The 24,113-nt window shown below is 36.4% G+C and overlaps 1 protein-coding gene across 4 annotated transcripts in view; it reads right to left on the reverse strand.

Moving 5' to 3' along the window:
* Positions 1–24,113, reverse strand: part of ATP11A (ATPase phospholipid transporting 11A) — a 122,354-nt gene that overhangs the window by 32,995 nt on the left and 65,246 nt on the right. For all 4 annotated transcript variants that reach the window (XM_042810419.1, XM_042810416.1, XM_042810417.1 and 1 more), the window contains exons 3-12: positions 17,825–17,914; positions 16,039–16,119; positions 12,640–12,747; positions 9,292–9,420; positions 8,693–8,796; positions 7,463–7,513; positions 5,086–5,150; positions 3,783–3,864; positions 2,985–3,135; positions 1,672–1,869 (exon numbers count right to left, since the gene is read on the reverse strand). In XM_042810419.1, the coding sequence (XP_042666353.1) occupies positions 1,672–1,869; positions 2,985–3,135; positions 3,783–3,864; positions 5,086–5,150; positions 7,463–7,513; positions 8,693–8,796; positions 9,292–9,420; positions 12,640–12,747; positions 16,039–16,119; positions 17,825–17,914 (1,059 nt within the window). The remainder of the gene's footprint in view (positions 1–1,671; positions 1,870–2,984; positions 3,136–3,782; positions 3,865–5,085; positions 5,151–7,462; positions 7,514–8,692; positions 8,797–9,291; positions 9,421–12,639; positions 12,748–16,038; positions 16,120–17,824; positions 17,915–24,113) is intronic.

Consider the following 24,113-nt stretch of genomic DNA (forward strand, 5'->3'; position numbering starts at 1 on the left):
CCAGTACTCCAAGTGTGGCCTTAGAGAGCTAAACAAAGTGAAAGGATCACCTTCTTTCCCCAGCTGGAACCATTCTCCACAGGGTAGATCAGGGGGCTTTTGGTTGCCTTTGCCACAAGGGCTCACTGCAGTTTCATGTTCAGTTTAGGGTCCACCAGAATACTAAGATTCTTTTCTGCAAAGCTGCTTTCCAGCACAGTGGTCCCCTGAACACTGTGTCCCATCATCTTTACTGAAGATGATGTGAAGTGAGCCCAGTACTGGTCACTGAGCTACATCCACGAGATACTGGCCTCCAGCAAAAATTCACACCACGGATCACCACGCTCTGGGCCTTGCTGTTCAGCCAGTTCTTAATCCATAACACTGCCTGCTCATTCAGCACAGACATCAATACCTTGTCTGCAAAGACTATATAAGAGATGATACAAACAGTGGTTGCCCATAGTAATAAAATACTTGTACCATCTTTTGTCCAAATAGATATAAATACTCCTTAAAACCTCAATAACTAGTTCAGCAGTACAAAAAATAAAGCAATATACAATCTTATTTTACTTGACAACCTATGAAAATTATTTAATTAATAAAGTTCCTAAATAGTTTATACAAAATGTGTGCACATATCTGTGTCAATATGATGATTTTGTTAATGCAAAATAATAAAGATGGAATTTCTTTCAAAAAAGCAGAAGGTCAGACAATCATTTTATTGGACAACACTTTTGTCTGGATATTTGCTATCAATCTACCAGACGAAAAGGGTATTTCTTTTATCTGCCTTTCACCGTAAGGAATTTAGATGCTTATGTAAATCTCCCTCTATAGTTATAAGAGAGAAATTACCTTCATGAAGTGCTTATTATTTACTAACATATATCTATAATTTTTTATATATATATTTATATACATATATAAAAAATTTACTAACATCTATATCTATAATACAGATATCTTTTTGTGACTACACTGCAGGTACCTATGCCAGTAAGAGGAGTGTGAATGCCTGAGCATCTGTTCAGTGAAAGTGGAAAATTCCAGCTTAGATTACACACTTACTGTCTAGATAATTTCACTTTTGTGAGACGATTCAGACTGAAGTGCAAATGGTTCAGAGGATACATAAATTTGCTACTGCTTAAATGTACAACAATAATATTTGAAAAAAAAAATCAAATAAGGGACTATTTGTGTAGGAAGCGATAATACAGAACTAATTTCCTAGGTTAGCCACAATACAGTAAAAAGTTATGAAATTCTAAAATGTATTTAAACAATGAAATAAGGAAATACCATTGTAATGAGCAATGTAGTACTTCTAACTCATGGAAATGAATGAGATTGCTTTAAGTGAAGTGTATTCAGGAATTACTCATTAAGCTAAATGTAAGTGTTGTTTATGTTTCAATACTTAGCATGGTAGCTCACAAAGGTATTTTCAGAAACTCTGTGATCACTTGCACTGACTTAGCTGAGAAATCAGAATTTTTTATTGTGAAAATCTGAAGAAATCAAATACAATTTCTAAATTAATCAGCACTAAGGAAAATGCAGTTTAAAGCTGCAAAAAATATAGTGAAAATTAAATTTTAAATAAAAATTACTATACATGAATAAAATGTATTTTTATGGTGGAAATAGTTGAAAATTTTTTCATTCAGTGAAATTTACCTGTCCCAACTCTTCATTGAGGTCAGAAGTATTCACCAGTGGTCCTTCTCCTGTGTCTTCATCAAACATTTCCTCATCCCACGTGAGGAAATAAGAACCAAGAAATTTCTGCATTTCCACAGTGACATACATGGATACAGGAATAATGTAGTTGAAGAGAACCATGAATGCAAGGAAGTCTGTAAACGCTTGAAGAAACTGCCAAAGAAGCAAGATAAAAATAATAATTCTTCATGTACCATCAAATACTGAAAGTCAGCTACTTGCATTTGCAAGTCTGTTTTTAGCTTTCAACACTAAGCAACTCCATTCACACAGAATCATAGAATCACTCAGGTTGGAAAAGACCTTAAAGATCATTGAGACCAACCACAACCTAACCCTACTACCCTAACTCTAACAACCCTCTGCTAAATCATGTCCCTGAGCACCACATCTCATATTTTGGTAAACAATGTATACTTTCATGATTTACATCATAGTAATTTTTGCATGAAGTTTTTTTTTTTTAAGTTTTAACTTGTATTTTTCTTTAAAGATATATAGATGGAGAATACATTTACACATTATTGCTGCAAAATTCTAGATCAACTAATGACAGTGACTGCATATGAATAGAAACAACATCATGTGAACAAGGGAAACAGTAAAAACGTATATTCCCAAATTAGCAGAAGAATAACATAAAATCACACAAGTCATCTGAGAATTAGCAGATTTCATAGCGTTCAGGCAGCAGCAGCATCATTTAGTGTGAAGAGGAATTTTTCCCCCCATCGGGAAGATTTACTAAAATAATATTCTGCCTTCTGTAATGTGGGGCTGAGCTCACTATAAAGTATTCTTGATTGACAGTGCCCTTGCTCTCGTAAAAATGCTGGATACTGGCAACTCTGTTGGTCTCTAACACTCATGAGAGAGTTACAAGACTATATGAAACTAAGCTTCTGAGAGGTACTTGTACAGCAATTCCTACAGCAGATTGCTTTGAACAGCCACTGGTTGTGAGATTGCCAGTAGCTGGGCGATTCCTTTCGGTCCTATGTTTCTCTTCAAGAGTTCAGCTCTTTAGAAACTCAGTGGCAGGAAACTCCAGGACATCTGTATGTGGATTTTTATACTAAAAAAGAACTTTCATATCCTTGATGAATCTCCAGTTAAAGTTCAAACAAAACCCACCTCATACAGGCTTTCCACAAATATACTATCACCATTCTCAGTCAATGCATAGGCCGTATCTAGTTTTCAGTAGGAGTCTCACAAATTTAGAGCTTAATGAAACTGTTTTTTGCTATTTTAATTTATTTCCATACCTGATTTCTCTTCCTTTCTGGCTCTGTTTTCTGATTATACCACGGCTCATCACGAAACGGTTCGCTCTGCCAGACATACTTCAGGACAGTATTTATTAGCGCTTTACTGATGAGAATACAGAGGTATACAATAAGGAATACATTCATTGATCTAAAAAATAATAATAAAAAAATTAAAAATAAATTAAAATTCCACTAGTATACAAACTACAGAGTTCATTTAAAAATATTCTACTTGTGTTTCAGCCTAACATTTGCTATGATGTTAAATAACTTCCCCTGAAGATAAGTATCATAAATTCTATGTATGTCTATATGGAACATACAATTTTAGATTAAACATGGAAGACCTATCACAAATTAGCTTTGCATTACTACAGTTGGTCCATACTCAAGGAATTAATTCTATTAAATTCAATTTAATTATATGGTTAAACAGTGTTAGGATATTGAAGCACATAATCTTGGAAAAAAGTCAGTAGGTAAATCCTAACCAATGAAAGAAAAGTCTGATGGAACTGCAAAGCATACTTTATCTCAAAAATGTAAGCACAGCATTATGATGGTTTCTTTCTTATATACAGTAATTGCTTAGTACTGAGAACCTCATCTATCTGAGGTTACAAGACTCATTTCATAATTCAAAAATGAAGTAATAATGCAAATTTTAAGTTCCTTTACTTCTTTCATTGTTTAAAATTAATAAATCACATACTTTTAGCTAAATGAAAATATTCCCTTTTATACATCATTCAAACATGCAGTTTTCCACCCCAAAATAAAAGTTTGAAATATTACTTTTCTACAGCAGATCGTTTCTGTGATTTTGACTGGTAATTTAATGCCATTTTTGTTTCCATGCCAGTGTAGATAGCAACACCTGAAATTAGACAACCTGTTTTACTAAAGATTACACAGTACAGCAACTTACTTGAATAAGAACACAATTCTCTAGACTATTAGATCCCACCAACTATTTCCCCTTCTATATAACTTCTGTAGTCTGAAGAAAAAGGATACAGATCAAGATGATACCCACAACTGAAAGTTGCCTTAATATTTTAGGGAAAATTTTAAGAAGCATTTACATCTCACTCTAAAATCACAGTTCCCAATTCCTTGCATTTTTATGGCTGGTGGGGTTTTTTTTCTAGGCTTCAATTTTAAAACATAAGGAATACATTGTGCAAGACAATCCAACGAGGGATAAACTACAGAATAAATCCAAGAAGAACAGAAGAAGGCTACTGATTTACTTTTCTTCAGAAAATGCTAGTAATTTATGAGGAGGGATCTTCTGATATTACTGAATTCCTCTTAAAATTGCATTTTGAGTGACTAACTCTCAGAATATTAAATACAATAAATAGAAGTAAATATAAACAAGAAAATGGATTTGAAGTGCAGAGTAAATCAGCACAATGATAAAATAATGCAGTTTTCAATATGGATCATTAATGGCAAACAAGTGCATGTGTTTTACACAGATCAGAAACAACCACTCACATATCTCTGCCTGATACTCAAGTTGACTGAGATCTTAAAATCATGCCCTGAAGTTTAAAGAAACACTACAATCTAATTATATTAGCTTATCAGTTTCAGATACCAACTAAAGCAAAGAAGGCAAGTCCAAGTCAACATATACTTTTCATCCTTTTAGCCAGCTGTCAGATTTTCATATTTTAGGCTGAGTAGTACATTGTTATTTACAACCTTCTTTTTTAGAGCGTGGAAATCGTATACAGTAGTGGATGATTTGGACCCTTGTCCCTTTTAAAACCAGAAGGGAGTCATTGACTTCATTGGGCAACAATATTAACCCACAGTCTCTGTTCAGAAGCCCTATATTCACATGAAGAATGTGTGCCATCTTCACTCATCCTTGAAAATTGAACTCCTCCCAAAAATCTTTACAATCATTATATATCATTAATACTTCTTTTACTGCAATTACAGCAACAGTAAATCTTATTAAGAAGTTGTAAATCAAGTGCTTAAAAAGAAATCATACACACAGTAGTAACTCCACATCTGCAACCCTGTTTGATTTTTGCTTATTACTTCAGCATCCTCTGAAATAATTAATACAAATATTTACCAAAGATTTTTTCTGTATTCTTTAAAGTGGCTCCTCTAAGGAGCAGATTTTCGGATCCTAATGGCCTGCAAAAGAGAAACATTCCGAAATATAAGTATTTAGAAAGAGAGAACAGGCTTTAATGGAAGCCACCGAAGAGAGGAAGGTAGTTTTACTCAGTGAATTAATTCATCAATTAATGGCATTTAACTATTTTAAGTGAAGATTAAAAAATATAGAGATTCCTAAAATTAAAGACAACCTCACAATCCAAAGCTAGCATAGGCAATCTAATTTTAAAACACGTAGAGAAAACAGTGTTTCTTCATTTCTTTCATATTGAAAGCCAGTGCATCTAAAAACCACATCTGAAGATATCTAAATGATATTAATTATCATAATTGTAAGGTGATTATTTTTAACAACACCAACTCTTTTTTTAGGTTTGTTGAGTTTCCTGCATGTTAGAATTACTTGCTGAAGACAATTTTGTCACTGTATTCCAATTATAAATGCTATACAAGGTATTGCTTTAAATGTACTACATACTTTTCAAAGCATAAAGATTAATATAGGTAAAATAATTTAATGAGAAGCAGGTGGAATTACCTACTTCTTCCCATGCTGTTTAAAGATGTTTGGAGCATATGTAACACAAACCACTATAAGACTATGAAACCAAGGGCTACTTTATTGACAGACAGCATGCAGAATTGCATGGATGACATTTTAAACTACTGCCAGGCTCTATTTATATAGCCATGGAGGATAAAATAACAAACAACAACAAAAAACCACCCAACAAGTAACCTCACTATTTTTGGATGTTATTCAAAGTGTTCTTGTGGTACAAAAAAAAAAAAGAAAAAAGGAAGAAAAAAGATAACTACAAAAAAAAAACCCAAATAAAGGAACTCTAAAGAAACAAACAAAAACTCCAGGGCTACTAACTGATGTAGAACATGCAACTAGTTCCATCAAAACCAGCAGTGTGATGTTAAACGAATGAGTTGGGCTATAGAACATTGTATAGAACAGTAAAACAATCCCAGTAGTAATAGTGCTGTTCCAGGAACACACGCCTTAAAGCCACAAATCTTCATGTTCACACTCTTAGACACAGGTTATTGCTGTTCTGATTTAAAAAGAGAGTGCTCTTTGGAATTGTATTTTCTACATATTTTCCTTTTCCTTCCCACCTGACTAAGAATCTTGATGTAAGGAAGTTTTCACAGCAGACCAAAATAATCTGCTTTTAAGTGACACATCACTCGACATGGAAAGGACAGGAGGATCCCAGGGAGGGTAAGGATGCCCACTACCTGGAAGAGGGAAGCCATAACTAGGACAGTTCGTGAGGACAGTGCTCTGCCTGGCCCTCTGATCTGAGGGATCCCTAGCAAGAATTCAGCCCCAAACAGCCAAGAGAGGTGTGAAGTGCCCTGGATGGTGGCAGATTTTCACTATTTCACAGTGCAGGCATACATGTGTTTCTTCAGAGACCTTTGACATTAACAGGCTCAGCAACCAGGCTTTCTTCCCTCTTTGTTTACTGATAGAAAATTACCAATCTACAGACACATGAGCTTAAGCAGGCACTTTGCCAGAATGGAGTAAATTCTCACGTGCTGAACCTTGGATGTAATAAATGAGAAGACTTCCTGTTATTAATTTGTCTCTTTGTGGCACACACCTTATCAAAATCAGGTATGCAAAGTCTTTTCCTTGCCTACACAGAGAAGTTCCAAAGCAGAAGAGACACGAAGACTCATGACACTTTTGTACTGCTTTGTTTTTCTTCTCTGTTGGAATGGTCTGGGCTACAGACTGCTCAATGTATAGAATGCACGTCACCCACTTCAGAAAGAAACTTATTTGCACAGGAGGCAGATCCTCCTAGGTGCAGACCCAAGAAAACAGATCATTTCCTGTACCTCATATAAAATCATTTCCTTAGATGTTGCATTCTTGATCACTCACAACACTGCAGACAGTTCAGATAAATATACAAATCCTTTCCTCAGTAACACTAAACATGATATTAGCACGTGCAATCTCCAAGAAGAAGGAAGAAGAAGAATGACAGGAATACACACAATTCTGTGCACTCTGTTTGGTGTACTGCAGACACCCCATGCTGATGGAGCAGCCTTATCAAAGCTCTGCTAAAATAATTATCAACATCATTTACAAAGTAAATATAGATCAAATAAAAACTCAAGTTAAAACATGAAATATTTACGATGTACAAAATTACAGACTATAAGCTTCTAAGAGAAAAATATTTCATCAACAAGAAAAGACAGCCCAGTGTTGATGAAACAAATGGAATTTAATTATTGATACATACTCAGCCCTAACAACGATTAAGTGTATAGAAATGCTGGATTTTCCTTACCTTGCTATAGGCTCATTTCTATCATGGTAAACATTTATTCGACCAACAAATCTGCAAGGGAAATACACAAGTAGCTTAGTAGCAGTGTTATTGCTAACAGCAGTTGGTGTATTCCTATGTGTATGTCTCAACATTTCTATTTTCTTAATGTACAAGGACAAGTAATTCTCTTTATGTACAGATATGTATATGCCACACACATATACAACAAACAAGGCAAATTCTCTCACTTTTAAAATTTTTAAGGAGTGTAACAGATTATTTGAGAAAATGTTGTTTAACGCTTTGTGATCACTCACATGTTTTTCATGTATCCTTGAAGTGAATTAAACACATTTGTTCTTAAATACAATATTTGCTAATATTTAAATACAATATTAGCTATTTGCTAATCAACAATGGATTGGACAGAGTCCTACAACTAAGAGCGGATCTTCAAGGAGTCTGCAAAGATGCAACATGAGCATAACATACTGCAGGTTCACTGTTAACAACAGCAGATGTAAGTCCATCTTCATATAATCTTCCTGAAAACTTTTAAATGTTTTTTGGCCAACTACTTATTAAGAGCTCACAGCAGGAGCACCAGAAATGTTTGCTCTGCCATTTTTTTGTTGTTTGCTTGTGCTCGGATTATTAATCTGCAGTTTCTTTGTAGGAATCTTTGTGAGTCGCTTGCTTATTTTGTGAGGTTAATTCAGTTAGAACTAGGTAATATAACTCATAGTTCTCTATAACCAGGTACAAACAAACTGCCATACTTCACAATACACTGAAAATGAACAAACGAATCAGGGTGTCAAGTGTCAACCTCTCCACACTGCAGAATACCCACACTTCCCCAGGGATACTTCTCAAACTGTGAACCTTCTGACATACAGACAGCACGAGGATGCCAATATCAGTATGTACATTAAATATTAGTAAAACATATTTTTTTTTTAGGTTAAAAAAATGAATCTAAGTAGAAGTTTCAACATTTCCTCCACACACCTCAGTGAATAGTCCTGCACGTCCCCTGAGTTGTGGGCAGTCCACTTTGGAGACCCTTGCCCTAGAGGAGACCTCTGACCTACCTGCAGAAAAGGAGCAAGGATGGAAGACTAAACTGACTCCAGACTCATTTTGGGCCCTACTCTAACCATGCAGATGCAGTCAGGAGTCTTTAATGATGATATCCTTATACTGGTAGAATATGTTAAATCAAAGAGATAAGAATTATTTTCTTACTTATAAAGGTCAGGCTGAGGTTGTTCACATTCAATGGTAGCATGTAGTGCATCAATTTCTTGTTCACTGTGAAATGCCTTTGTATCTTGAACGGCATAGTGAGTCTGGCATGAATAAAAAGATGTATGTATATTGAAAAAATAAGACAGAGATATAAGGCATTTATCTGTAGATAAACTCTGGCTCATTGTGAAAAAGACATACTAGCTTTTACATGGGAACTAATATTTCAAATAAGAAGCACTTTTAAATGTCCCTTAGTGGATACATTATTTGCATACATTATTTGCAGGTGCCTTGCAATGTACTCATAAATCAGGTTAACATGAAAGCATTTAAGTACAAAAATGCTTGGGAATCATCTTTATAATTTACATGCCTATACTATACACAGACTGAAAAAAAAACAAAAAAGTTTTGAATATTTTTATAAATTAAGCAAGAAAAAAGAACTGTCAGAAACTCACACATGTCAGTGTATTCATTGTATCTGTTCACAAATATATGCATGAATATATTTTTTTCTCTGTAAAAAAAAACCAATACCGAACCTGAAAGCAAATTTTGCCTTAAAAAGAAAATGTAGAACATTTTATTACTTTATGACTGGATTCACCATCCAAACTAGCTGTTGTAACAAAACATGTTCCATCTCCTCTACTACTTGATAGAAATATTAAGTCACATGGGAATGTTTCATCTTCTTTTACCATCACAATATCACCAACCTAGAGGGAAAAAAAAAAAAAAGTATCACATGGCAGCTCAAAAGCTTAGGTTCATTCAAATATCTTGAAAATTCATAAATTTTATTCAGACCAGGATGTTACCACAGGAGCATGTAACTACAGAACTATATCTGAGAATTACACTTTGTGGAATGAATCAGGTTTACTGCATGCTACCTTTCAGGATTTCAACCATTGTGCAAATACTGAATTATTAAGCTTTGTGACATTATTTGAGTGATGGAAGATATACTCTTGCTTCAAAAATAATTACAACAAAATATTATTTCAAAAACAGCTGGAGATGTGGACTGCTTTCTTTTGCTCTTGGGGATAAGCATCTCAGAATACTGTAATTAGAGACAGTTGAAAGAAACCTAAGAATTCCAAGTCTGCCAATGAACACAAAGACATATTTTCAGTAGGATTTGTCATTAGAAGTCCACCCTACTCTTTATCCACGTTTAAAGGTGAAAAAATTAATCATCATTAATGCAAACATAAGAAAGCATCTTACAGTCTGTTAAACAGTGCAACTGAACATCCAATCAACTACCAATTCAAGAGATTACTGTAAAGCATCCCTCTGAGAGCCTTTTATAAACTGTTGGAACTCATATTTTACAGAGGAAAAATGTAATAAATGAACAAAAGCTAAAGATACAATGTATGTTTTAAGAATATCAGTTTCAATTTAAAAAATCATCAGACATCTACTAGAGATACCTTTCTGTCATAAGCCATTATCATAAGATTCAGCTTAATCTTTGTTCTCATGATATAGTTATCAAGCTGAATTCTAATATCCCTAACAATCTGCCAGGAGTTGGCTAATTCTAGTTAAACAAAATTGTCTGGTATAAGCAGGTAAAAATGAAATTGTGATAGCATTGATATGCTTTACTAAAATGTACTGAAGAACTACTAAAGAATGATGCTAAAACATTTAATTTGTAGGTAAGCATAAAGCTTTAATTAAAGACCTTAGAAAATATGTAAGGACAATTGGGTACTTCACGTCTAGGGAAAAAATTTTACCACCAAGTCTTGGGATGTTCAGATTTAGGAAAGGATTAATTTTCTAATGTACTTCCTTCTTACTACATGATTTTTTATATTTCACTTTACTCAGGCAAGTGAAGGTACACAGTGAGACAGTGAAGTGGTAGGTTTGGAACTAGAGGCAGTGAACACCTTGGCTGGAGCCAGTCTGAACAACATGGAGCCTTCATCGTGAAGAGCAGTGGAGTTTGTCTGACCACACTGCTGCTGAAATTGTCATAATCTCATAAGTGTCTCTGAGAGAACTTGCCAATCTGCCACAAAATCATTATTTGTAAAAGGCAGTGATGTGGTGAACTATAATAAAACACTCAAAATAAGAACTTTATCAAAAGCACACAAAACACTGTTAGGGCATAAACTATACCAAAGGGAATAAACTGTGCACAAACAGAGAATCCTACTACTATAAGAGGCAATTTTAAGAAGATCAGGTAATTAGATTGGTTTTACTAGCCCTCTTTACCACTGAAAACATTAATTTAACTGTCTATCAAACTAAAACACAGTGACATTATGGCAAATTTAATCATCTCTGCAGATGCTACCAAAGAAAGAATCCCAAACTGTTCAGAACTTTTAATCTAGATAGAGAGAAAGCCAGGAGGCTGGCTTGGCGATCAAAGCCATCTTGGCAGTCAAGTGTCACAGTAAGAACATGCAGGAGAAAAAACTGTACCTGGAGTTTTTCAGGTTGCCACTAAAAATATTTACACATCAGAAAGTGAATTTTCAGATACAGCTCAAAGACAAACAAGTTCTCTACATTCTGATTTTCACAGTTCATAGTGTAGAGTGGTCCTTATTTACTAATTTATCTAGCAAGATTGTCTCCGTGAGCTATGGCGTACAAATCAATCTGCAAGCCAGGAGCAAACTATAATAAAACAAGCTATCCAAAAATAAATTAAAAACCTAAACAGTTTGCAGTAGAAAAAGGGCAGAGTCAAGAAAAAAAACAGTAAACAAAATACTGACAGAGTGCTCTTGTGATGATATCTGCCAGTGTGTCAGTTACAAAGAAATCTCATCTTTTAGCAATTCTTTTTCCTTCCCTTAATGAAATGCCCACAGGCTTTTAGGGGCAGAAGGATTTGCCTTTATGTGATCTAGTCTATTTTCTTGCATAATACGGGTCTGAGAATTTTACTCTGTCACCCACAGACAGATACCCTCTCCACACAAGTATTCCCTACGTTTGTCTCTCCTACCCTTCAGTTTCCTTGAAATAGATTCTGAAAGGCAAAGAACCGGGGAGGAATTGGGAAAATATATGCAATGGATTCATTACTGTAATACAAATTCCAGTTCTATGCTACATCACTCACTTCATATACAAGGTTAAGGTACATGGAATACTGAGCACCACATCATGCCTTAGTTTTATTTATTTATTTATTTTACTATCTGGAGGCTGTAGGCAGAAGCTACCATATTCAACTGAATGGTCAGAGCAGGAAAGCAGCGAACCCTGTAGATCTATTTATGCCCAAATGAAGCTGAGCAGAAAAAGATATTCCTAACAAAGATATTAGAAACATGGGGATTCCAAACAAGCATCTATCAGATCTGCTAAATTTTAAAGATCATAACAATGACAACTTTATCTGCTCACAAGAAAAAAAAAAGAAAAAAAAGAAAAAAAAAGAGATTTTATGAAAATTAACCTTCAAATTATCAGGAAAAGAATGTAGAAGCATTCAGAAGCCCAATAAAGAGGCTGTGATTTGATGGGAAATGAAGAAGGTATTCTGAATTTGTTTTTCTCAGTAAGAAATAGGACAAATTGATAGGACTGATTGTTATAATTGGGCTTAAGTAAGTTATTAATCTGCATACCCACAGAGAACTGCAAATGCAGAAAAGACAGAAGACAAATAATGAGTGAAACATTTCAAATTAAAAAATGGAAAACAAAAGCAATAGTTATAAGAGAAGCCTTAACAGTGCACAGATAAAGCAGAAACAGGTCTAGCTTGTTACAATGCTAAATTCAGAGGCACACGATTAAGAATTAATTTATTCAAGGTCCACTTCACGAAGCTTATCATGAAATGTAATAAATACATTTTCTACACTACATTTCTGTGTAATTCTTTTTACAAAAAGCGCAAAGTAAACCTGACTCCTAAAGTCTATTAAGTCATAGTTACTTACTCTTAATTTTCTGCTTTGCTTTCTAACCAGTTTACCATGTTGAATGAAATGAACAGGGCATTGGTTCATTGCATTGTCAGCTTTATGTCGAAGCCAATCTTCATAACCCTAAAAAACAGTTAAACGGAATGATGCAGTGATGAACATTTGGCTATAAAGACAAAGAACAGCATTCTTAACCAGAGCAGATTCTTAACCAAAATAAGGAAAAAAAGAAAAGATTTTCACTAAAATAAATGAAATTGTGGTACAGTCATGTTGCCCGTATATGACAAAGAGGATTCACCGTTAAAATTGGTTAATAAAATTTTCTATTTTAATGAAGACATTCTGATAAATAGGGATGTCTATAACATATGGAACAATTTCTGATGTTTAAATAATCACCTTTTGTTCACACTCTAACTTCGAGTAAGCACGAAGTATTCATAGAAATTGCTGCTAAAAAAGTAGAAGTGTGAAAATCACATTTTGGAAAAGTACGACTCCATATTGAAAGATGACAAAAGTGAGACCATGACTGAAGGTGGTCATATTTCCTGACTACTGTACAGTTATGTCAAACTTTTTAACCCTACATACAATCTATGAGTGATGAAGATCATTGTTTGAAGAAATTTTGCAGATTGCCATGCTGATCACTGAATTATCCTATGAATTGGTGTGTTATGCCAATAGTCAAAACGAGTTTCCATTTAAAAGGTCCTGCAACGAGCTAAAGATTGGAGATGACAAAGACACCAGTGGTTAAGAGAAAAAATACCACAAAATTTTTCATATCTGACTCTCTTAGGCACATTTGAAAATCCACTGTAGAAAAAGAGTATCACTACTCAGGGTGCTCTCCGAGATACTTTGAAAAGTCACAGGGTCTTTAAAACTCCAGTGGAATAACTGCTCCAGACAAGTGGTTTTCACTTTGGCACCTGACTTGGAAAGATGCAACTGCCGTACTATATGTTATAATTCAGACTTGAATAGACCACTGTTTAACTACATTAAGATTACATTAAGTCCAGTAATTCAAATCTAATTGAATTGAAACCACAGCTAAATTACCAGCCAGTTACGATCATAATTTTTACTCATAATCAAGAGCTGAATCCCACTACAGACAATACTCAACTACATATACTTAGCACTGAAAGGCATGAAAACACAACAAATCATAGTTTCTTGGAGAACTGAGACAGGCAAAATCTGCACTTTGCATAAAGACAATGAGAATAACCAGTTATCGTATTAAGAGCCAATCAATACTATTCCCTGTACTGGGCTGGCTGAAATGAACTTTCTCCACAGTACCTGATACCGTGGCGAGGATGGACTCTTTTCAGTGGTGAAGGGTGACAGGACAAGGGGAAACAGCCGGAAACTGCAGCACAGGAAGTTCTGCACAAATGTGAGCAAGAACTTCTTTACAGTGAGGTGACGGAGCACTGGAACAGGCTGCCCAGGGAGGTGGTGGAGTCTCCTTCTCTGGAGATGTTCAAGACCTGCCTGGATGCCTCCCTGTGCGACCTGCTGTAGGGAACCTGCTTTGGCAGGGGGGTTGGACTCGATGATCTCTGGAGGTCCCTTCCAACCCCTACAATTCTGTGATTCTGTGATATGCTTCTGTGCTTTGCATTTTGGGTTAAATGGTGTTAGTAACACCCCAATGTTTCTGTGAATAATGAACAAGGGATGCGGAGCATCAAGGCTTTCCTTACAATCTCTCTCCTCTCCAGGAAGCCAGTAGCCTGGGGATGGGCAAGTGGGTGGGAGTTGCCACTGCCTGGAGAACAGACCCAAAACTGACCAAAGGGATATTCTATACCAATGTGGTGTCATCCCCAGCAAGAAAAGCTTAGTGAAAGGAGGAGGGTATATTTGTGCTGATGGTATTTTGTCTTCTGAAGTAAGCACTGAGCATACCAAAGCCCTGCTTTCCAGGAAGTGGCTGAATGTCTCCCTGCTGAAAAGTAGTGAATGGACTTTTTTTTTGTTTTTGTTTTTGCTTTGCGTGCACACACAGCTTTTGCTTTCCCTATCATACCATTATTAACTCAATTGTTGCGTCTTTTTGCCTTCCATTTTCTCCCCATCCCATGGGAGAGCAATGTTAGCTAGATGCTGGCCACTGCGTTCTCACATTGAGAGGCTGTCCTAAAAGAGCAGTTATCATTAGATTGGACTGAAGCTAAAATGCCAAATAAATAATAAACACTCAATATTTGTGATATTGTGATCTATATATATTGATGAAGAGCATAATAGCCACTAGGTGCACCTGTTATAAGCTCTCATTCTAGTTCAAATCTAGTAAAATTTTTCATGAGTTAAGTAAGGTTTATGCCAAATAAGTTATTCTTTGCACTCCTTCAAGGGGCCTGAAACTGCCAAAGACAACAAATTCAGCTTTAGCTTAATCAGAGTGCAACGTCTCTCATTCCTGATTAAATCTCAATCCAGACCAAATTTATAGTATCAGAAGCTCTAATAATGCACAGATCTGATAATCATATTAATGTATTAATAGTAATAAATTAAAATATTCAATATTCATCTGAGATTACATCTACATTTAAGTGTTCATGTTAACTGGAACACTGCAGCATTAGGGTACAGCATGAAAAACTACCAATACCTTTTCCTTTTGATAGTACTGGCTTGGAAATGAAATTACAAACCTGTATAATAATACAAACCTGTATTATGCAATTTCGTTTTGTGAAAGCAACTTTTATTACTGTCTTTTATACTCAATGATGGAGCAAGAACTGATTTCTGAAAACTACTACCATTTCATGGATTAATTTGCACACTGAAAATAAGAGACTACTGTAACATCTATTGAATAGTAGTCTTCAGAAAGTACTGCAGCTATCATTATGAACTGTATGTTATCATCAACATATATTGAAGATTTCAGCCAAAATACTTTTTGTTATCTCTTCATTCTGCAGAGGATACAGAAATATAAAAAGTATCAGCAGTTTCATCTTACAAGTTTTTCTCATTCTTATTAAGCTCATTTTCAGTCTTTATGGAAAAAAATGTAATAGGATGTGGATGTGGATGGCTGCTTAGTAGCAGACAAAAGTCAAATGTACTGAGTAAATACAAGAATGCAGATGATTCCTTTGGGCACAAGAACATCAAAGTTTTAAAATAATTTACAAACTTGTGTTGAATTCATGAGACATCACATAGCATCAACCAACTTCTACTACAGCCACATACACAAAACAAAAAACAAACAAACAAACAAAAAACAACCATTACTCTGTCCAGTTTCATCATGATAATTCTTTAGGCATTGCTCTAAGATAGCACATAAAAAGACAGGGAGAAATCAAATATTACACAAATAGAACACTTCTCCTTATGTTTACTTTTGCTAAGAAAACTCCTCACCTGTTTGATAGCTGTTACAGTAATGACAAATAAAAGTGGAAGTCCGCTTGTAACTGGACTAGTAGGTGTATCAATGATCAACTGCAACAAAAGGAACAAATATATTCTGGTTATATATTCTGGCAAATGCAAGCAGTGAATTATGCAATTAAGATGTTTCAAGTACTCTTTTCACTGGTATGTTACAAAGTACCACGGAACTTCAACTAGAAAGAACAGTACTTTCATATGATTTTAAGAATACCAAGAAAAAACTTAAAAAAAAAAATATAGGCTAAAAAAATTATAGTCTAAAAAAATGGCTGCTCCAGAAATAACGCCTCTTGTTTTACTGTGTTGGCCCACGATGTCAAGAGGTGGACATTGGTGGTATGGCAGTAGAGGTTGAATCTTCCCACCAATATTCTGTTATATGTCATTGCCATACGACAGATGGCAGCAGAGGGGCACTCTGACACAACGGTGTCTGACATGGAAAAGCATCTGAAGCAAAGATGTGGAACTGAATTTCGCCATGCATAAAAAATTGGCATTGAGTGACATTCATCAGTGCTTACTGAACTCTGTACAGACCAAACAATGGATGTGAGCACAGTGACGTTGTGGGTGGTGCATTTCAGCAATGGCAACAGCAACATTGGGTCATCCCCACTGGTGCAGATGTTTTATAGGTGCAAAATGCAGGCTCTTGTTCATCACTGGCAAAAATGCATAGCTAATGGTGGTGACTACATTGAAAACAAGCATTTTGTAGTTGAGAATTTGCTCTATCAAATAGTGTTATTGTGCTCTTTGTAGCTGTTGTCATTTTCATGGAAATAAATAGGAGGCATTCCTTTTCGAGCAAGCTACATATATTTAGAACACATTCAGATACTAATGACTAGAAATAAATTTTATTTATTTGCAAGAGCTTAAATATGAGAGAAACTGGAAAGCTGAAGCTTTGGAGACAAAGCTGAGCAGAATCTGAAACAGTCATGTGCTGTTTTCATGTTATACAATGCAGATGTTCTTATGCACACAAAGAGTAAATTCTGAAATACTGAGCTGTGACTCCTACAATTATATGAGAAAGAGGCAGAATCCAAGGGACAGTTCAGTCTGTAAGAAAATTAAATTATTCTGAGAATCCAAATAGCTCTTCTTTTTATGGTGTCTGGCAAGCCAAGTGATAGAGCCTTTCATTAAATAGATTGTTATTTTTTAATACATTTAAGTGACTGTGAGAGGTTTAGAATGAAGATGTCTAGAAAGCAACAAATTAATTACTGGAGGTAAAAATTACAAAAACAAGTATTTCGGTATTATGCTAAGCAAGCATTAAAGAAGCATCCATACTTCAATTTCTCTACAGGCCCTAATGACAGGCACTTGGAAAATTTCTGTAAAGGGATCATTCTCTTATAAAAAATATAACCTTTAGCATAACTAACAAAATTTAGTCATCAACATAATTTACAAGAATGGTTTTACTCATCTGGATGCTTATTTACTACAAAATAAAGATTAAAATTCTATTGCATTTAATCAAGAGATGCTATCAAACCAGTGATGATATCAATTTGTCTTTAGGTTAGATTCACGTTTACAACCTGGGAATCAAATAAAACCCCTTTTCTTACATCATCAGTATAAAAGCCTAACCAAGCTCAACTGTTTACTTCTCCATTCATCAAAACTAGTTTTGAAGTTTCTTAAACTTTTCTAAAATCCTTGTGCTTTTTTTTTTTTTTTTCTTTTTAGGAAGAACTCAGAAACTCATTACAAAATGGGAGTAGCTTACCTGAACAAGAAAAATGATGAGAAAATAGAAGTTAGCTATTCTTCTGAACTGCTCAAACAAATTCTTTGGTATAAAGTTCCAAAACGTGTACTGAAAACAAAGCACAGATTATCACTGCTTCTGAGAGAAATATCATTAACACTCTTTTTTCTAAGAATCAGACAAATGCATAATTCACAATCCACAATTAAATTGTATTATTTTTGTTACTTTATTTAATAGCTTACTGAAATGGAATTTTAATTGGCAATAATATATTCCTAAAATCACATCATTTGCGTTATATAGGATTTTCTGAGCTGAGATAATCTTGGTACCAAGGACCTTCTGAACAGTAACAACACTCAGAGATTCGGTTACAGAACAGTTCATTTAAAGCACAGAAAAAAATTTACAAAAACATTCTGGATGCTTAACATTGCTTTTAATTCACTTTGATTTTGAACATGAGGAGGTGACTTGAGGAGGTAGGTGGCACTCTGAGCGTCAACTACGAAATCACAGCAAATTAAGAATGAAATAGAAACTGCCAGCCTCTGTACCTTGGCTTTGGTGCAAACATAGTTCTCAAAATAAACTACAGTTCTGAATGAGTGTGTGACTGCATGTTTCTCTACTAACCTTAAAAATAACTGAAATCTCACAGAATGGCTTGGACTGAAGGAGATCTTAAAGACCATCTAGCACCCATCCTCCTGCCATAGGCAGGAACACCTTCCACTAGAGCAGGTTGCTCAAAGCCCCATTCAACCTGGCCTTCAATAAAATGAAATATAACCTAAAGAAGGGCAAACAGAATATGTAAAAAATTCAAAGGAAAAAAAAGCATGAAAGTGAGTGAGAAAGAATCTTGCGACATTTGGTCCCTTCCCCTCCTCTGCAGCAAGTTCAACCTTACTCTTATGCAAATCATTCTGTAGCTCCACAAATTGGATCAGAGCATTGCTTTTTGTAAAGCATGTGAAAAATTTCATCTAGAACTGTGTGACAAACATGAAAAACTGCTTAAGAAAACTAGCGCTGTAACTTCTTATTATCCAAATTATCATTTGACACATCATAAACCAACAACTTCAAATTAACATTTATTCCAAAGAAGACAACCTAAGAAGCTTCTACTAATTATTTGCTCAGACTGTACTAATGCATACTGATAAACAAATTATGTCACAAGCTACACATCTCCTAAACTTGGCCCTGAAAGAAAATGAAACCAGTTACAGAAGGAACCTCTGTTCCATACGCAGATGAAAAAGAACTCCAAGAAGTATTTCTTCCTTGCACACGAAAACCCTACTAGGTACAGTGTGGAATCTCAGAACTGCTGAGACTGGAAGGGACCCTAAACACCATCTAGTTCCAATCCCCTTACAATGAACAAGGACATTCTTCAGTAGAATATGTTGCTAGAAGCCCCATTTAACTTGGTCTTTAGCACTTCCAGGGATCTAACTTTTATCTACTCTCTTTCCTTTAAAAACACTGCCCCTTGTTCTAACACTACACTCCATGATAAAACAGCTCTCTCCAGCTTTCTGGTTAGCTCTCTTTTGGTACCGAAAGGCCACTGTAATGTCTCTAAAGCCTTCTGCTCTCAAGAATTCTTACGCTTGGTGTCCTAGAGCTGAACACAGTTTTGCAGGTGGGGTCATGCAAGAGTGGAGCAGAGGGAGACAATCAGCTCCCTTATCCTAGTAGTCACCTCTTTTTTGGTGGAGCATAGGACACAGTCAGCCTTCCAAGCTGTAAGCACACACTGTCAGCTCATACTGTGTTTCATCAACCAGCACCTCAAGTCCTTCTCCACAGGGCTGTTCTCAATCCATTCTCCACTCGGCCAGTATTTGTGCTTGGGATTGCTCTGATCCAAGCACAGCACCTTGCACAGGGCTTTGCTGAACTGCATGAGGCTTGCCCAGGCCCGTGCCTCAAAGTCCCTCTGGATGGCAACCCTTCAAGTGTGTCTACTGCAGCACGCAGCTTGGTGCCATGTGCAAACTTGCTGAGGGTGCACTTAACTCCAACACCCATGTCACACACAAAAAATATCCAATACCACTTACAATATAGACCCATGAGGGACCCCTGCTCTGTGCTTTTATTTATTTGGGGCTAAAGCCTATACATGCGTAAGACATGAACAAAGTGTTACTCTTTTATGATGTGTCAAAAATATTTCTAAAGTAAATACTTATTCTGTTTAATAAGTTATTTCAATATTGTATCAGCTGTTAGCCAAAACCCATGCAAATGTACACATAAGAGCTGGAAAGTTAAGTGCTCTCATCTTGCAGTCAGAATACTTGCACTGGACTGGAATTCTATTCACAGTGCCCACTACCCAGTTACTTGCTTTGGCTGCACAATTTCAAAATAAGAGTGGTTAGACTGGATTAGAAGTTTTTCTTGTACAATAGTCCCAGTCATTTAAAGCTCCTGTTATGATAAGCAACTAGAGAGATGGGATTTGAATACATAGAAGGGAAGTCCACCACATGTTTTCTCCCTAGTAGTTAGTGACAGACAGCAGAACTGGCAATAAGGTATCTTGTTCTTTCCAATCTTAGAGATATACACATTACTGAGCTTAAATGGCGACAATGATACACAGACAAATTTTAGAACTTTATTATACTGGATTTCAAACATACCAACTATTTATTCTGCCTATTCTTCTCCAAAGGGAAAGTAACTATTTTTTATGGATTTTAGGCAAGAAAGATCACTAAGACTTAGACAGATATTTCCTTCCCTCACTCTCCCAACCACTGTGAGTTCACTGCAGTGTCTACAAATAGATAATTAACATTTAGCCATCATAATCACACCCAGGAGAAACAGAGAGGTTGCCAATCAGAACATGATTTCTCTCATGACTGTATTCAAGGCAAAACAAAAACCTTGGATAAAAAGACTTTAAAAGCAAACATATTAAAATGCATCAGAATACTGTTCCCAGGTAGTGAGCTAATACCATTCATCTTCTTTGGATATTTTCTAGTCATGCTTGCCAATGTGGCTTCCATCTACAAGAAGAGTCATAAGGAAGATCCGAAGAACTACAGGCCTGTCAGCCAGAAAAAGTTATGGAGCAGATCATCTTAAGGAAGACCACAGGGCATGTGTGGACAACCAAGGGATCAGGCCCAGCCTGCATGGGCTCATGGAAGGCAGGTCCCTCTTTACTAACCTGATCTTATTCTGTGATCAAGCAGCCCACCTGGTAAATGAGGGAAAGGCATTTAATGTATTCTACCTTAAACTTCATCAAAGCCTTTGACACTGATTTCCACAGCATTCTGCTGGAGAAGCTGGCAGCCTGTGGCCTGAACAGGTACAGTCTTTGCTGGGTAAAGAACTAGCTGGATGTCCTAAAGAGTGGAGGCCAATGGAGTTCCCCAGGGGTCGGTACAGGGGCCTGTCCTGTTCAATATATTTGTTGATAACCTAGATGAGGTCACAGAGTGCACCTTCAGTAAGTCTGCAAATTACACCAAGTTGGGGGGAAGCATTGATCTGCCTGGCAGTAGGAAGGCCCTACAGAGGGATCTCGACAGGCTGGATAGCTGGGCTGAGGCCAGCGAGATGAAGTTCAGTTCTGCACATCGGCCACAACAACCCCAGGCAATGCTACAGGCTTGGGGCAGAATGGCTAGAGGTCTGTGTAGAAGAAAGGGACCTGGGGATGTTGGTCAGTGCTCAGCTGAACATGAGCCAGCTGTGTGCCCTGGTGGCCAAGAAGACCAATGGCATCCTGGCTCATATCAGAAATAGTGATCTGAACAGTGAGTACACGTTTGGGGTTTCAGGTCAAGGGTAGCAGCTTGAAATCTTGAAATTAAGAGTAATTCCCAGTGAGAAACACATTAATCACAGTATGCCTATGTTCAGTCTTACCTGTCAGAAAATAAAATACAGGACCATGGACAAACATATCCCATCATAAGGTTCCTTAAAAGTAGTTACTTGTAAAACTAGATTTCTGCTACAAACTGAAAAATGATATCCTTCATGGTCCTTTATTAATTTAACCATTCATCAGTTTTATCAGTTTGAGGCTGTATCTCCAGGAACTCCGCTGATAACAGCATCCCCCAGCATTTTGAAGATTATGATATTATATTATATATTATCATATTACAAGTTAAAGAAACTAACAGTCTCAGAGAATGTTAGCAAAGAGATGCAGGAGTGTGTACTAGATCAGACGTGCTTCACTTTTTCGTATACAAAGGGAAAAGAATTAAGTCTTGTAGTGAGTGGAACAGTACCAGGTTAGGGCCTGCTTCCTTTCCTTTCCTTCCTTTGTTCTTCTCTGCCCCCTCCACCCCCCTATATATAAAGACTCCATATAAATATGAGAAACTTTACTCCGTACCAGCAGAGAATAAAAAACAACTTAATCCCAGCAGAGAATAAAAAACAATTTAATCCCAGGCTGAGTGGGGTGTTTGGCAAATGACTTCTCTTGGGAGCACAGGAGAGGTTGCAGAGAGGCACTAGCCTGGAAATCCTACCAAGAAGAGGATCATGAAGTGCTAATAGCTATTTCTAGCTCTCTGGAGGTATTGGGCATTATCCACAGAAAGAAACTACGTTACCATAAGGAAAACTGCATGATGCACTGCATCCTATGACTTCATTCTAAAGGTATTGCTTCCCATTAACTCGGACCAAGACAAGTCCATTGATGAGAAAGCACTTGCGACTGACTCAGATTAAGCCCATTAACTCTTTTTCATCGCTAAAAGCACCAGCCCCACTCATTCTTAGATACAGCTTGGTAAACCTTGCTATTTTAACCCTTGCAGCATCAGACCTGATCTTCTGCTTCACACTGCATAGCTACAAGTCAGCAGAGTGTCTGGGCACACAGCAGGAGCTCCATGTTACAACTGCTTTCAGATCCAGTCTGTCCATGCTGAAAGGCACACAAAACACTCCTTGCACTGGTGCCTTTCCCATATGCACTGAAGTCTGTCTTTTCTGCACCCCAAGACACACTAAACAAAAATTTGTGCTTCACACACACTGTGGGCTTGAGATGCTTTTCTGACTTTCAAATGCCAATGCTTAGGGCTGTGTTTGAACTCCTCAACCTAAAGCTGTTGTGTCATGTCCTCACAGAGATCAAACAAATCCTTACAGATAAAAACCATGACCTTGGAGAGGTCTGGGACAGCCCAGGTCTCCTCTGAGTTTCAAGTTGTGGTGGAGGCACTTACATATCTTTAAGTATTGAAAGTATGAAGCTTTCTCAAGCTTCAGAATTAAGATTTCTTCCAAATGTAGCACAACAACAAGAACAGAGCCTCACTGCCTCCAGTCTTTGTGGTTTTATAACAGGATGCCAGAAGTGAGTGTTGCATGGAAGCGAGCACAAATTTCTGCTGAAAGAAGGAAAAATTTCAACAGTATCCTCTGAAAAATGCCAGAATTACTTAATTTTATTTAACTATTAGTCACTGAGATTGAGATGACTCACAATTAATCAGATTAGCACTGAAAGGAACTAAGATTGTGCCTTCAGCTCAGAGGACACTCAACATGCAATATTATTGTTTCAGGCTATTCACATATAAATCAGTGTTTGGATCAGTGTTTGAAGAGAAGCCCCAAGGAAACAAGCAAGTAACAGACAATAGTATTATTTGTGAGACTAAAAATGGGAGCACTTCTGGTCAGTGAATATAGCCATATAGCATTTCAAAGTAGCAAGTGATAGTATTATTTTGCCATCCAAAATTCACTGCATTGCTTCTTAAAAAGCAACGAAAGGAAATAAAGCTGTACTATAAATCTGCATTTCATAATTTCATATTATAACTTAAATTGAATGAAATCTTCATGTTAAAGCAAACTCTTCAAGTAACAGTTCTGCTTCCACTGTAGAATCAGCCTTGCATTTCAGGGAATCTCAGCCTACTGCTTTCAGCATCAACCTTTCGGAGGCTTGAACTCCACTGCTTCCAGTTATGCCAGTGCACAAGTATCTTTCATAGCAGTACAAATTTCCCTTCGTGAAACTATGACATGGAAGTTTGAAGCTAGACAGGCTCACAAAGGTGAAATGCTACCTACTGATTACCCACAGACTGAAAACAACAAAATGCTTACCCAGAGTGTTCCCAGTACTTTTGTCAGTTTGACACACTGGAAATTCAGTGCTCCTTCACTCAGATTATATCTATCTTGGAACCTTTGAAATCTTTTTTTTTTTTTTTTTTTTATCTCTTGTGGTTCATTCTGCATGTTGTCTCTAAACCAGTAAGCAGCTCCAATTAAGCAC

The sequence above is a fragment of the Centrocercus urophasianus genome, unplaced genomic scaffold, assembly GCF_019232065.1.
Source record: "Centrocercus urophasianus isolate 14NV4802_14NV808 unplaced genomic scaffold, USGS_Curo_1.0 seq_12, whole genome shotgun sequence".
Classification (NCBI taxonomy): domain Eukaryota; kingdom Metazoa; phylum Chordata; class Aves; order Galliformes; family Phasianidae; genus Centrocercus; species Centrocercus urophasianus.